The 12,404-nt window shown below is 53.4% G+C and overlaps 2 protein-coding genes across 7 annotated transcripts in view; both read right to left on the bottom strand.

Moving 5' to 3' along the window:
* Window positions 1-353: 353 nt before the first annotated feature.
* UCP3 (uncoupling protein 3) lies at window positions 354-4,046 on the bottom strand. Of its 5 annotated transcripts, none has more exons than XM_053970534.1 (8): window positions 3,994-4,046; window positions 3,414-3,564; window positions 2,212-2,350; window positions 1,865-2,132; window positions 1,470-1,667; window positions 1,188-1,289; window positions 926-1,106; window positions 354-783 (listed from the first exon to the last, which is right to left on the bottom strand). In XM_053970534.1, the coding sequence occupies exons 2-8, from the start codon at window positions 3,473-3,475 to the stop codon at window positions 678-680; spliced, it is 1,056 nt and encodes a 351-aa protein (XP_053826509.1). In that variant the 5' UTR covers window positions 3,476-3,564; window positions 3,994-4,046; the 3' UTR covers window positions 354-677. The 5 variants fall into 5 exon arrangements, with proteins under 5 accessions (XP_053826509.1, XP_053826506.1, XP_053826508.1 ...); XM_053970531.1 differs by having other exon boundaries at window positions 3,755-4,043; XM_053970533.1 differs by having other exon boundaries at window positions 1,865-2,075; window positions 3,755-4,043.
* A 95-nt stretch (window positions 4,047-4,141) lies between these two features.
* Window positions 4,142-12,404, bottom strand: part of C2CD3 (C2 domain containing 3 centriole elongation regulator) — a 37,667-nt gene continuing 29,404 nt past the window's right edge. For both annotated transcript variants that reach the window (XM_053970505.1, XM_053970506.1), the window contains 3 exons: window positions 11,307-12,297; window positions 10,589-10,691; window positions 4,142-4,830 (listed from right to left, as the gene is read on the bottom strand). In XM_053970505.1, coding sequence (XP_053826480.1) covers window positions 4,558-4,830; window positions 10,589-10,691; window positions 11,307-12,297 — 1,367 coding nt within the window. In that variant the 3' untranslated portion in view covers window positions 4,142-4,557. The remainder of the gene's footprint in view (window positions 4,831-10,588; window positions 10,692-11,306; window positions 12,298-12,404) is intronic.

Raw genomic sequence — 12,404 nt, 5'->3', positions numbered from 1 at the left:
TTGTTCCTGACAGTTACCCGTGGGACGAAAGCAATTCCCAGCCGTCTTATGCTTGAAAAACAGGGAAAAGGAGTTCTGTGTCCTCTCCTGCTTAGGATGTACATTTTTACTGTCCTAAAAAGGGACCATTTGAGGCTTTAGAGAGGCTGGGGTGGGTCAAGGATCTGCTGCCTTGGCAGGGCAGAGGTGGAGCTGCTGTTTGTGATTGTGACAGACCTGAACAATTCGAGATCAATGGGAAGTTGTTCAGTGCACCAGAAATGATAGAGAATGTCAGCTTGACTGGTGTCACATGTAGAGCTGGGACAATGACCCTGAACACCCCAAAAAAGTAAAGAAACCCGGAGCCACGCTGTGATCAGACCCCATAGGGGCGGTTTATTGGAAGCGCCAGTAAGGAATAACGGGAATTCCCTGGCCATCAGTTTGGTCCCGCCTGCCCACACCACTGCCCTTGGGAAAGCGCTGTTCTTCCCGGCTGGAAAGCCAAAAAACATTTTTTCCTTCGTCCCTCAAAACTCTTCTCTGTTCTCCCAAGTTTCTCCTCAAACAGCATCCTTTCTCCTTCCGTCTCTCCGGTCCCTCCCCGAGCGTGTGGCTTCCCTGCTCCCCGGCGCTCCGGCAATTAATATAATTGATGCTGAGCCTCGCTGGGCCAGCGAGAGGCGCCGAGGGGCTCAGGCCAGGGCCGGCCGTGCCAGCACCATGGTGCGCTGCAGCTGCTCGTACGACACAAACATCACCACGTTCCAGGATCCCAGCCGCAGGAAGGACGGGACGAAGCTGTGCCGGCAAAAGCAGTGCTGAAGGGGACGTGCCGGGGACGTCCCCATCCCCAAAGCCCCGCGCGGGGGTTGGGGTATTTGGGGCTCTGTGCCGCGGGTCCCTGCGGTCATCGCAGCGAGTTTGCGGGTGCTTAACTCACCCCTTGTAGAGGCCGGCGGGGCCCTCCTGCATGAGCAGGGCCAGGAGGCAGCTCAGGGCGTTGCGGTACTGCCCGGGGCTGGCGTTCATGTAGCGCGTCTTCACCACATCCACCGGCGATGCCACCACTGTGGCACAGAACCCGGCGCCAAAGGCGGCCACGAAGTGGCATGGGATGTTGTCTAAAGGTGGGGAAGAGCCGGGGGTTGGATGCTGCGGGGACAGGGATGGCACCTGGCCGTGTCCCCCCGCGCCGTCCTCACCTGTCATGAGCTGTGCCCGCAGCAGCGCGTCCTTGAGGAGGTCGTAGGTGACGAGCTCCCCGCAGTTGATGATGGCGTTGCGGGCGATGTTGGGCAGCGTCCCTGCGCAGGAGGGTGGTGGCATTGGGACTGCAGCTCACAGCCCCTCCGGCAGCATCCTGGGCAGGTGCCCCAGCCCTGCTGCCCCCATCCTTGTCCCCACCCTTCTTCCCTTCCTCATCGCCATTTCCGTTTCGGTTCCCACCGAATCCCTTTCCCGCGCCCATCCCTGCCCTCGCCTACCTCTCCAGAGCCCGCGGACCCCCTCCTCCCTGGCGATGGTGCGATAGGCATCCACAGTGCCGCTGTACCGGCGGGCACTGTCCGACAGGGCCCCGCTGGCCTGGAACCGGACCTTGACCACGTCGGTGGGCTGGGCGCAGGCCACGGCCACAGCCCCCGTGGTGCAGCCAGCCAGGAGTCGCGTGGCCATGCCTGTGTCTGGAGAGGGCAGGAATTGGGACTCCTGGCCCTGCGGGGCCCCCCAGCCCTGCAGGGACCCCAGGGTGAGTGGCCCGTGGAGCCTCACAGAGGGTGATCTCAGGGGGTTGTGCCCCCCAGGGTGAGTTTCCCCCAGGGACAGGGCTGTGCATCAGGAAGGGGGCGCGCAGGGAAGTCCGGGCTGCCTGGACACTCACTCTCAGCACCCTTGGGGGTGTAGAGCTGCTTCACGGAGTCGTACAGCCCGATGCGGATGGAGGCGAAGCTCATCTGGCGCTGCAGCCCGGCTGCCAGCCCGCTGTAGAGGCTGCGGGCTCCCTCCGTCCTCACCATGGTGCTCAGCGTGCCCAAAACACCCCGGTACTCCACGGAGCTGATGGTCCGGGGGATCCTCACCTCGCCCTGGATCTGTGGGGTGCCAACTGTATCATCCCACCTCCTGCTCCTCCCCAGGTGCCACCAGCTCTGCGGCAGAGGAGGCGTGGAGAGTCCCACGTCACATCACCAGGTGCTCCCTCTGCCCACGGGGTTTTGGGGACCGTACCTGCAGCCGCACTTTGGCGGTGTCCAGGGGGAAGGTGCACAGGTCAGCGATGCAGCCGGCCATCCCCGCGCTGACGAACTTCATGGCGGCCGTCGGGGGCACCTCGGGGGGCTTCAGACCCACCATGGTGGCAGAGGGGCTGGAAGGAGAGGAGGGGTTTGTGGGGGAGCCAGCAGGGTGCATCAGGACGGGGCTTCCCGTGGGTGTCCCGTTCGGCGACGGAGGTGATGATATGCCATGGTGGCTCTTGGTGGCTTTGGTCAATCCCAAAAACCATATCCTGCCCTGTCTCTCCTGTTGCAGGGAAACTGAGGCATGGAGCTTGCCCAGCATGGACTCGCCAATGCCCACCCTTCCCTATCCCACCCCAGCCATAACAGGGGTTGCTGGGTGGGATCATCTCCCCCAAAGTGACGTGCCCGGAGCCATGTCCCTCCGTGGCCTCACCGTAGGGACCTCGGCACAGTGTTCCAGCTCCTGCCTTGCACAGACAGTGCTCTGAGAGCCGTCTCCCTGGCTCCGCCCTTATATAGCGCCCAGGACGACATTCCAGCAGCCAGGGATCGGGTGACAGGAAAACAGTGTTCCCCCGGTGGCATTTCAGTTGCTGGGACTGGGTCACCTGGCACCCGATTGAGGTGGCTGTTCCAGCCCTCTGCCCCCCTCCCGGGGCTCAGGCATGGGAGGGGGTCCTGCCCAGACCCCCTGCATTGGACAGGGGAGGAATGTCGAGGTTTTACCCTAAAACCACTCTGGGAAGGACGAGATGCAGAAAACCCTCACCCCAAAGCTTCAAAAGTGATTTGGAGGCAGTGCAGCACTGAGCTCTTTGTGCAGGACGGGTTGGATCCCGTTGCCCGACACAGAGCACGGGCCACAGTCCATTCCAGACAGCTGCTGAGCTCCCAGCAGGATTGCCTCTGCATGGTGGGACGTGTTTCCCAAGATCAGGTGGAGCTGGGGCCAGGTGAGCACCTTGGAGCGAAATCCACCATCAAACCCGACACCCTTCAGAGCCACGCACTGGGGCTGAGGCTGCCAGGAGGGACTGGGCTCAGGACATCAGGCTGGAGGCCAAGGGGGAGCGAAGAAAGGCCCCTTTTCCTCCATTTTTGAAAAACTCTGTGTTTAACCCTTGGTGCTCGTTAGCCCCACTCGCAGAAGGGTCCCTCAGGATGTGCTGCGAGCCTCGGCACGCATACCTGAGTTCGCCATGCACAGGGAGGACTTTGGTCCTGACACCCTGGAGCCAGCTTTGCTCCATCCCTCGGGCTCCAGACAAAAGCTGCCTGGCACTGACACCCCTCTCCAGCTGGCTCCTGCCTTGTTTTCCTGCCCGGCTCCACGGCTGACCTAGACCCAAAAGGAAGACGCTGTTTACCTCATGCCCAAGATACAGCTCAGCGGTCACTGCTGTGACCTCCTCTGAGACAGTGATCCCAGCCCAGCTGGCATCCTGCCCGAGTTTTTTTTGGGGATGCCACCAGGAGAAAGCAGCCTGCACGTCACTCCTGTCCTGCTAGGGGACACTGGGTGCCTTTACCTTCCATCCCGACCCAGCAAGGGCAGGGAAAGGGGCCACAATCACAGGGCAAGTTGTGCCATCAGTGACTGACGCATTCAGGGTGTCCCCTGGGAAAAACAACCATGCAAAAGTGGGAGAAAAAAGGGATGCTGATCCTTTGGCTGCTTAAATCCTGAATTCCACACACGGTTTGAAAAGCAGCTCAGATTGGAAGCGACTTAGCCCACGTGGGGCTGTGCTGCACGGTGATACTTAACTCCTTGGCAAAGCCACGATCTTTCCACGTGCTCCTGGCCACCCCAGCTTCCAGCAGCATTTCTCTGACTTGGAAGCTCATGTGGGAGAGACTCCCATTTACTGTTGAGGAAAGGCTCCTTCCCTGGCACAGGGACACTTTGCACAGGCTGACAAGAAACCAGGGGAATTTTATTGAAACACTGGAGAGAGCAGTAAAAAAATAACTGAGCTCTGCTGGCATCAAAGTCTATTCTCTGAAAGGTGTACAAAAATAATTTAAATATAAATATAAAAGTCTCATCTTTCTAGTCACCCTCTTTTGTACACCCACCAGATTTTACGGTGCCCTTGGCCTGTGCTCACACAAGCACTTTGGGCACCTGTGGAAGCAGAGAATTGTGTTGCCCACCAACTATTTTTGAAAGGGCCATTTCACAGGAATAAATCCTAAAACTGGGCTACTTGGAGAGCAGATAACAGGTCATGGATTACCCACACGGGTGCATCTCACTGGGGACCTGCCCCCACAAGATGCAGCTCCCTGTGGGTGACCACAGGCTTTAAGCCCTTCTAAACAGAGGACTTCAATTAACTAGCCAATTAGGAAAATTAAAACCAGGGCCTGAAAGCTGTGGCTTCCACCTCCCCTTTACTGGGGGGCCCCGCTTTTGCCAATGCATCCGGCCCTGGCTTAGGAAGCTCTGCTGTGGAGGGTCTCTGGCCAACACTATTCCTTCTTGGAGAGCTGAGCAGAGAAGATCCTGGCGATTCTTTGGGCTTCCTCTTCCGAGAGCTCGGGGCTGGGCCTGGGACGATTTGCTCTTCGGTAGGGGATTCCTCCGGGCACTGCTCCACTCCTGCTCTGGGGAGAGAAGGGAGCAGGTGTGAGAGCTCTTGGTTTCATGTCGTGGCAAACCACAGGGTTGTGCAGAGGGTGACAAGTTGGATACAGAAAAAAACACCCCAGTGAGAAAGAGAACGATCTGAACCCTGGAATAGGGCTCTTCTGTGTGACCTCTGAACTTCCTGGTGCCAATCCCCAGCCAAAGTCTCCCTGTATGAAGCCAAAGGAATGACAGTGGTGTAGTCACTGGGACCTGACTGCATTTTGGCTTTCCATTATTATTTTACTTTATAATTTCCAGAACCCTGAAGACCAAATCTCACAGGGGAGAGGCAAAGCTCTGTCAACAACAAATTTTAAGCCTGCTAACAGGACAAGGCAGGGCAACTAAAAGAGGGGAGATTTAGATTAGATATTGGGAAGAAATTCTTCCCTGGGAAGGTGGTGAGGCCCTGGCACAGGGTGCCCAGAGAAGCTGTGGCTGCCCCTGGATCTCTGGAAGTGCCCAAGACCAGGCTGGATGGGGCTTGGAGCAACCTGAGCTACTGGAAGCCATGGCAGGGCATGGGGCTGGATAAGCTTTAAGGTCCCTCCCAAACCAAACCATCACTGTGAGTCCATGATAAATGGGATAGGCCAGGCTCAGCTGCCTGCAGGGACCCCAAGGCAGCAGGCCATGAGAGGAAAAGCCCTGGTTTAACCAGTGTCATCTCCTCTGTGCTTTGCCAGCAGCCTCCCAGCAGCCTGGCTTTGTCCCTGATGTTCCAGCAGCACCAGAAGATGAGTAATTTCAGCATACAAAGAAACACATTTCTCCCCAGCTGGTTTAGAGCTGGGCTGTGCCTGTGAAGCACTGAGAAAAGCCATCCTGTCCTGGGAGCCTTTAAGGGAGGAAGCTGGGGGGCCAGGAAGGTGTTTTGGAAAACTGATCCGCCAGTCTGGCCTTTCACCCACATCACTGGGCTGCTTCTCTGAGCCTCAGGAAAGGTCTCCTGAGGTGCCCAGCTCCCTCCCAAGAGAAACAGCACCAGGATCCTGTTTTGGTGCACTCTGAGATGCACTGTTTGGAGAGGGAAATGGCTTTTTCAGGAATAAGTGAGTCCTTGTGTTTGGTAACCTGTGCATTACAGCCTGTAGGTAAAATACTTTAAAACACTTCCTGTTCTTATTGCACCAAAATAATAGACAGGGATAATTAGGAGAATCTTTGCTTTGCTCTTCTTTCTTCTTAACAATTCTCCAGGATTAATTTCCTAAACCAAAATACAAGGAGCCAAGAGAGATTAAATGCAGACCTGGCCACAGCAGAAGGTTAAAAACCAGCAGAAAGAGCTGCTTGGTGGGCAAAGCACCTCCCTTGGACAGGGCTGTCCAAGAAATAGCCAAAAGGTCAGGAGTGGCTGGAGAGGGGCAGTGACCAGGCTCTGTGTTGATCCCTGAGTTCTGCACAGCATCTGAAAGCATCTTTCTAGGAAATTCCCCCAGTCTGCTGACCTACCCTATTTGAAAAGTGCATGAAACTGCCTTTCCTGCCTCCCACAGCTCCCCTTTCCCATATGCCACAGGTCCTGCACAGTCAGGGATGGAGAGCCAGCACCTCCCTTTTTCAATGTAAGGAACAGAATCCCAGAATGGTTTGGGTGGGAAAGGACCTTAGAGCCCACCCAGTGCCGCCCCTGCCATGGGCAGGGACACATTCCACTAGCCCAGGTTGCTCCAAGCCCCAGTGTCCAACCTGGCCTTGGACACTTCCAGGGATCCAGGGGCAGCCACAGCTGCTCTGGGCACCCTGTGCCAGGGTCTCTCCACCCTCACAGTCATTAATTCCTTCCTAACATCTAATACCCCTAGAATGCTCTGTTCTCCAGAGCCACAACACAAGAGCAGGTGCCTGATGCTATTTGATGTCATCGAGGTGAAGGAGAGCAGTCTGTTTGCTCCCACAGTCAGGAAACCAGGTGTGCTTGGAAAACACACCACTGGCATGCTTTTTCAGAGATCAGCAGCTAAAATACACCTCCTCCCATCTTCCTACCACTGCCCAATGTGCAGGATGAAGTGGTGTTAAGATGTGTGTATCTATCCTGACCACCTTTCTAAAGATGAACTTCCAGCTGTGGGAAAGGTTTAACACCAGTTCTTGCTGCTGTTTTACATTTACAGGTGTGACTCAAAATGAGCGAGGTTTAAAAGCACCATTAACACTCCCAGCTCAGACAGATGACCAGAATCACAGAATCATGGAATTACTGAGGTTGGAGAAGACACATAAATCATGGAGCTGTTCCCTCAGCACTGTCAAGGCCACCACTATCCCAAGTGCCACAAGTCCCCAGGTGCCCCATTCACACAGCTTTAAATCCCTCCAGGGATGGGGGCTCACTGCTGCCCTGGACAACCTTCTGGGGGAAGGAATTCTCCCTAATATCCAACCTAAACCTCCTCTGGTTGAACAGCTTGACTGTCCCTGTTCCCTGGGAGCAGAGCCTGACCCCCCCCCAGCTGTCCCCTCCTGTCAGGAGTTGTGCAGAGCCACAAGGTCCCTTCTGAGCCTCCTTTTCTCCAGGCTGAGCCCCCTTCCAGCTCTCTCACCTGCTCCTGGCCCCCTTGCTCTTTTTTGGACATCAAACCTCCTTTGATCCATCTCACAGGCAGTTTCTGACTGCCAGTTTGATCCTCCTGCATAGTTTCCAGAGCACGCATCTGAAGTGTCGTGTTTACACCACTCCTCACCCCAGAACAGGCTCAGGGTGCCCAGCCCAGGTTTCTCCCTCTCTGTCTCAGGCTCCAAGTGTCTGGTGCTCAGCCAGGACGCACACGTGTTCCATGGGGAAGATGGAAGAGGAAAGGGGACTCGTGCACCGAGGATCACGCTGCATTCTCCCTTTAACAGGAATGGCAGCGACACTGAAACCAGCCAAGGATTACTCACTGCCTGTGTGCCAGGGGCTGGACTACAGCAGATTCATGAGCACGTTATAGCTCGTGGTGGGGGGCACGGCCTCTTCCAAGGTCAAAGAATTCCAGCCTGGAGGCAGAGGATGTTTCAGCACTGTGGCTCAGCAGGTTTGCCAGCAGTTTTGTTTGTGCACTGGGATGGAGGGTGAACAGATCTGTGTTAACAGGCTACAACCTGCCCTGGCAGTGCCCTTGCACCTGCTCCTGCTTTCCAGGCAGGAAATCAGGCAGATCCAGCAGATCAGGAGGAAACAGCACAACCAAGAAAGGATGTTATGGCAGTTGCTGCCTTTGGCATTTTTGGAACATACAGTGCCTGCTATTGTCAATCTGCCCAAGGGTGTGTTATTTCTAACTTACACTGAAGGAAAGTCTATGTATACACAAATATAAATAATTCTGAGTAAAACTGGTTTCCATGTAAGTTTCTTATCCTGTTGGAATATTCCTAGAGGTGAGGGGGAAAAAAGTATCACTGCATTTGGAGAGGGACTTTAGCCAAGGGCCTGGAGTGCCAGAACAAGGGGGAATGGCTTCCCACTGCCAGAAGGCAGGGTTTGACGGGATACTGGGAAGAAATTCTTCCCTGTGAGGGAGGAGAGGCCCTGGCACAGGGTGCCCAGAGAAGCTGTGGCAGCCCCTGGATCCCTGGAAGTGTCCAGGGCCAGTCTGGACAGAGCTTAGACCACCCTGGGATGGTGGAAGGTGTCCCTGCCCATGGCAGGGGGTGCAACAAAAGGATCTTTGAGGTACTTTACCACCCAAACCATTCTGGGATTCTCGCATTTTATGGAAAAGTTTATTAACACTCTGATTTTTCAAACTTATCCTCTAACCCCCACTCAGAGCAGGGGACAGAGCAGTGTGGAAGACAAGAGCCGGGAAGGACCTCAAGAATGGGAAGCGCTAGTTTGATATAATGGAAAAAAAAGAAGTAAAAAACAAACAGATTTTGAGAGGCTCTACAAAACCCTGATCCCTGGAAGGTGGTCACAGCATCCACGCTGAGCCTGACCTGCTGCAGCACCTCATCAGGGCTCCATGTTCTCACAGCAAGAGCTGAGACAACATTTTTGTCTCCAAGGCTGCCAGCTCCTTTGCTGTGAGTGCCCAGCTCCACACCTCACCACTGCTTTGTCATTCCAGGAAGATGGGGAAAGCAGGGAGTCAGACAAGCCAGGGAGAGGTGGCAGGAGCACTAGGAAGGCCAGGAGAGAGGTTTGCCAGCTGCCAAGTGAGAGAGGGCTCTGGGGATGTCCAGAGGACAGCTGGGATTTCAGCCTTGCTGTCACGCTTGGTGTTTGCTGACCTGTGCAGAACCAAACCAAGTCCAGATTTAGAAGCTGATATTCCAAAGGCCAATTAAAAACAAAACTATGAGGAAGCACTTTTTCTGACCTCTATGTATTGGCAGCAGTGAAAAACTGGTTCTTCACAGAGAGAATGTGATGAACAAGGCAAAATCCTGTCTCAGCACATCCTACAAGTGCTGCAGCAAAGAATTAGTGCCAGCTAATCCTCAAATTAAGTGCTTTAAGATCAAAATATCCAAATAGTGCCTTGCTAACATTTGCCTAATCAGTAATAATTTACTGGGCTGTAGTTCCAGCCACTCAGCTCAGAGCTGCAGAGAGGGGATTCAAGTAAAGCTGGTATTAGTGTTAAACCAGAGGTTTCTACGACTTCAGAGCTGTTAGAGCCTGTCTGAGTCTGTTTTGATTCATCAGGCAAGCTGTTCCCAGTGATATAAATGTCCCTTGAAGTGTTTGTTTCATAGGTCATATGGAGAGGAACAAAGGCATCACCTTATCTGGGAGTAGCAAACAAACAGCCCAGTGGCTGCACACCCAGATCCACATCAACATCCATAGCAGAGCTGGGGCTGGAGAAGGACCATGGAATTCCAGAATGATTTGGGTGGGAAAGGACCTTAAAGCTTATCTCATTTCAACCCCTGCCACAGGCAGGGACAACTTCCACTGTCCCAGGCTGCTGCAAGCCCCATCCAACTTGTCCTGGAACATTTCCAGGGACGGAGCAGCCACAGCTCCTCTGGGCACCCTGTGTCAGGGCCTGCCCACCCTCACAGGGAAAAATTTCTTCCCAATATCCAATCCAAATCTCCCCTCTTTTAGTTTAAAACTGTTTCCCCTTATCCCATCACTAATATGCCTGTGTAAAAAGTCACTCTCTCTCTTTTTTATAACCCCTCTCTTTATGAACTGAAAAGAAGATAAATATGTAGATGTTGAAACAACTGAGCCACAAACTTCTTGCAGTAAATAAATCCTTATGAACATAAAAAAGGCAAAACCTCAGCAATCCACAGCTTTGGTGCAGGAGGAACAATCTCAAGTCATTCTACTACTGCCTGGGTGGCAGAACCATCACAAGACAACTCTCCAGGAACCCCCTCCTGCTGCAAACTCCCCCATTTCATCCTGATCTAAAAGAGATAACTGAAGCTCTAATTCCAAGTCAGAACTCCTCAGAACTCAGCGTGTCACCTCACATGAGAGCACAGGGAAGTGCAAAGTGAGAACCTGCCACTTCCACTGACCCTGATGGAGCAGCATTTTCTGAGCATGCTGAACAACTGGCTGATATAAAGGCCTAAGGATCACAGACAACGTGGCCAGGGATGTTTAAAACCATCCTCATGGAGAGAAGAGGTGTCAGGAAGATTCCCCCGACACTGTTGGAAGCCATCACATCTAAGCTAAGTGCTGGCAGGCAAAGGAAGGAGAAGCTTTGTTCCTGCTTTAAGGAATGGACAAAGCCGGACAATAAAGGAAAAGACATCTCATACTTACTTTTGGAGATGTGGAAGGATGAAAAGAAGTGCAGAGCAGTCTCATGGAGGCTTCCATCTCCTCGGGTGGAAGGAAGAAGTTGGGAACAACAACAGGATCAGACCTGAGCAGAACTGTTTAGGAACAACCTTTGGCTGTGTTGCACAGAGGTCCAGATGTGGAAAAAGCCTCAGCTGTTAACAGGTCCCAGACAGTAAATTTCATTTGTTTTAATCAACATTCCATTGTTCTGAACACTTGGTTCTCTTTCCTGGGCTCACAGAGCATGGGACACCAACTCGCTTTAAAACACCACCTCACAAATTTGCAGAGAATTCATCCTGCAAAGAGTCCAACACTTAATCCAAGATTTGTAATTTGTGCAAGAAATATTAGGAAGTGTTTTAAAAGCAAAGTAAAGCATGTTTCTTTTAATACATGAGAAACACAAAAGCTCTGACACATGGGGAAAAATAACATGGAGAGAAAATGCAACAAGACATGTCGGAAGTACCCAAAATGAAGTGACTCTCACCAATCACAAAATTTGCTGGCGACAAGTTTCAGGAAAGACACCAGTACAGTGTGTGAGAAACAGTGTAATGGGGTCCTCCAACACCTTCCCAGATCACCAGCTCTGGATTCATTTCCCAGGGAAGAACTTTGCATAGCAAATTTCTCTGTCCTGAGGCCAGGTAGAGTCTAACTAAGCAGAAGAGTCATCGAATGCAAAGGATACAAAGTAATTTTTTGTTTGATGGGGTTTTCGGAGTCTTCCACTGGGTCTTCATTGCTGTCATCAGGGAAGCTCTCACTATTTCCTTCCGAGCCAGCTTGGGCTGATACACTCCGAACACAGTTCTCATCAGAACCACTTCCTTCCTTGCCTTGATGATCTCCATTTACAGCCTCAGCATTTTCCTCCTCCTCCTCTCTCTCAGTGGTTTTTTGACTGGTCAAGCCCATGTCTCCTGGGGATGGCAGCAGTTCCTTGGAGCCTGCATGGAACTCCACACTTTTCTTTATGGGTTCAGTGTTCAGTGCTCTGTTCCAGAGGCTCCCCATAGCTGGCAGAAGCAGCTCCTTCTCCGCTGTTCCCATGCTGCTGTTGAAGGTCTGGAAGTCTCCTGCTGCTCCCCAGGGACTGCTCCCACCCGCGTGGGGGCTCCTGGGCGGGCTCAGGGCGCTGAGCACACTCTGGCTGTCCCCTTGCAGCATGCTGGACAAGGTGCTGCTGTTCCCTCTTTGGAAACAACCTACATCTGTGGAGTGCTGATCTTCAGGCCTGGGCTCCAGAGGATGCTGCTCAGCCCCCTGCCCTGTTTCGGAGAGCACGCTGGACCAGGGGCTCGTCATGTCTGTCGCGGTCGTTATCTCATTGAGAGCTCGTGGTTCTATCACATCTTCTTCGTACTCTTCTTCACTGTGTGGCTGGATGGCAAAAGCACCTCTGTTTTCCTGGATACAACCCACTGGAGGCTCGTCTTCAGGGACAATGGGGCCTAGAAGCTGGTGCAGCATGTGTCTCTCAAAGACAGACCTGCCAGCGCTGCGCGGCTGCTGCGTGTCACCCGGAACGCCGCGCGCCTCTGGCTCCAGCCGGCCTCCAGGAACTCCAGGTCTGGCTCCTTCCTCCCTCCAGCTGGGTACATCCACAGCACCCAGCTTCCTGCTGCTGTCCTGATGCTCGTTAGAGGCTTCCTTGCTATTTTTAGTTATGGTCTGCAAGTCTGGTTAACAAAAAAGAGCATCAGTAAATGCATGGAGCAACAATTTAGCTTAAATCTGATTTATTTGGGTTTTTGGCAGAAAGTCCTAGATGTAAGGATGGTTGGGA

The sequence above is a fragment of the Vidua macroura genome, chromosome 2 (assembly GCF_024509145.1).
Source record: "Vidua macroura isolate BioBank_ID:100142 chromosome 2, ASM2450914v1, whole genome shotgun sequence".
In the NCBI taxonomy this organism is placed as follows: Eukaryota; Metazoa; Chordata; class Aves; order Passeriformes; family Viduidae; genus Vidua; species Vidua macroura.
The sequence above is the reverse complement of the archived record's forward strand: the minus strand, read 5'-3'. Positions and strand labels throughout refer to the sequence as shown.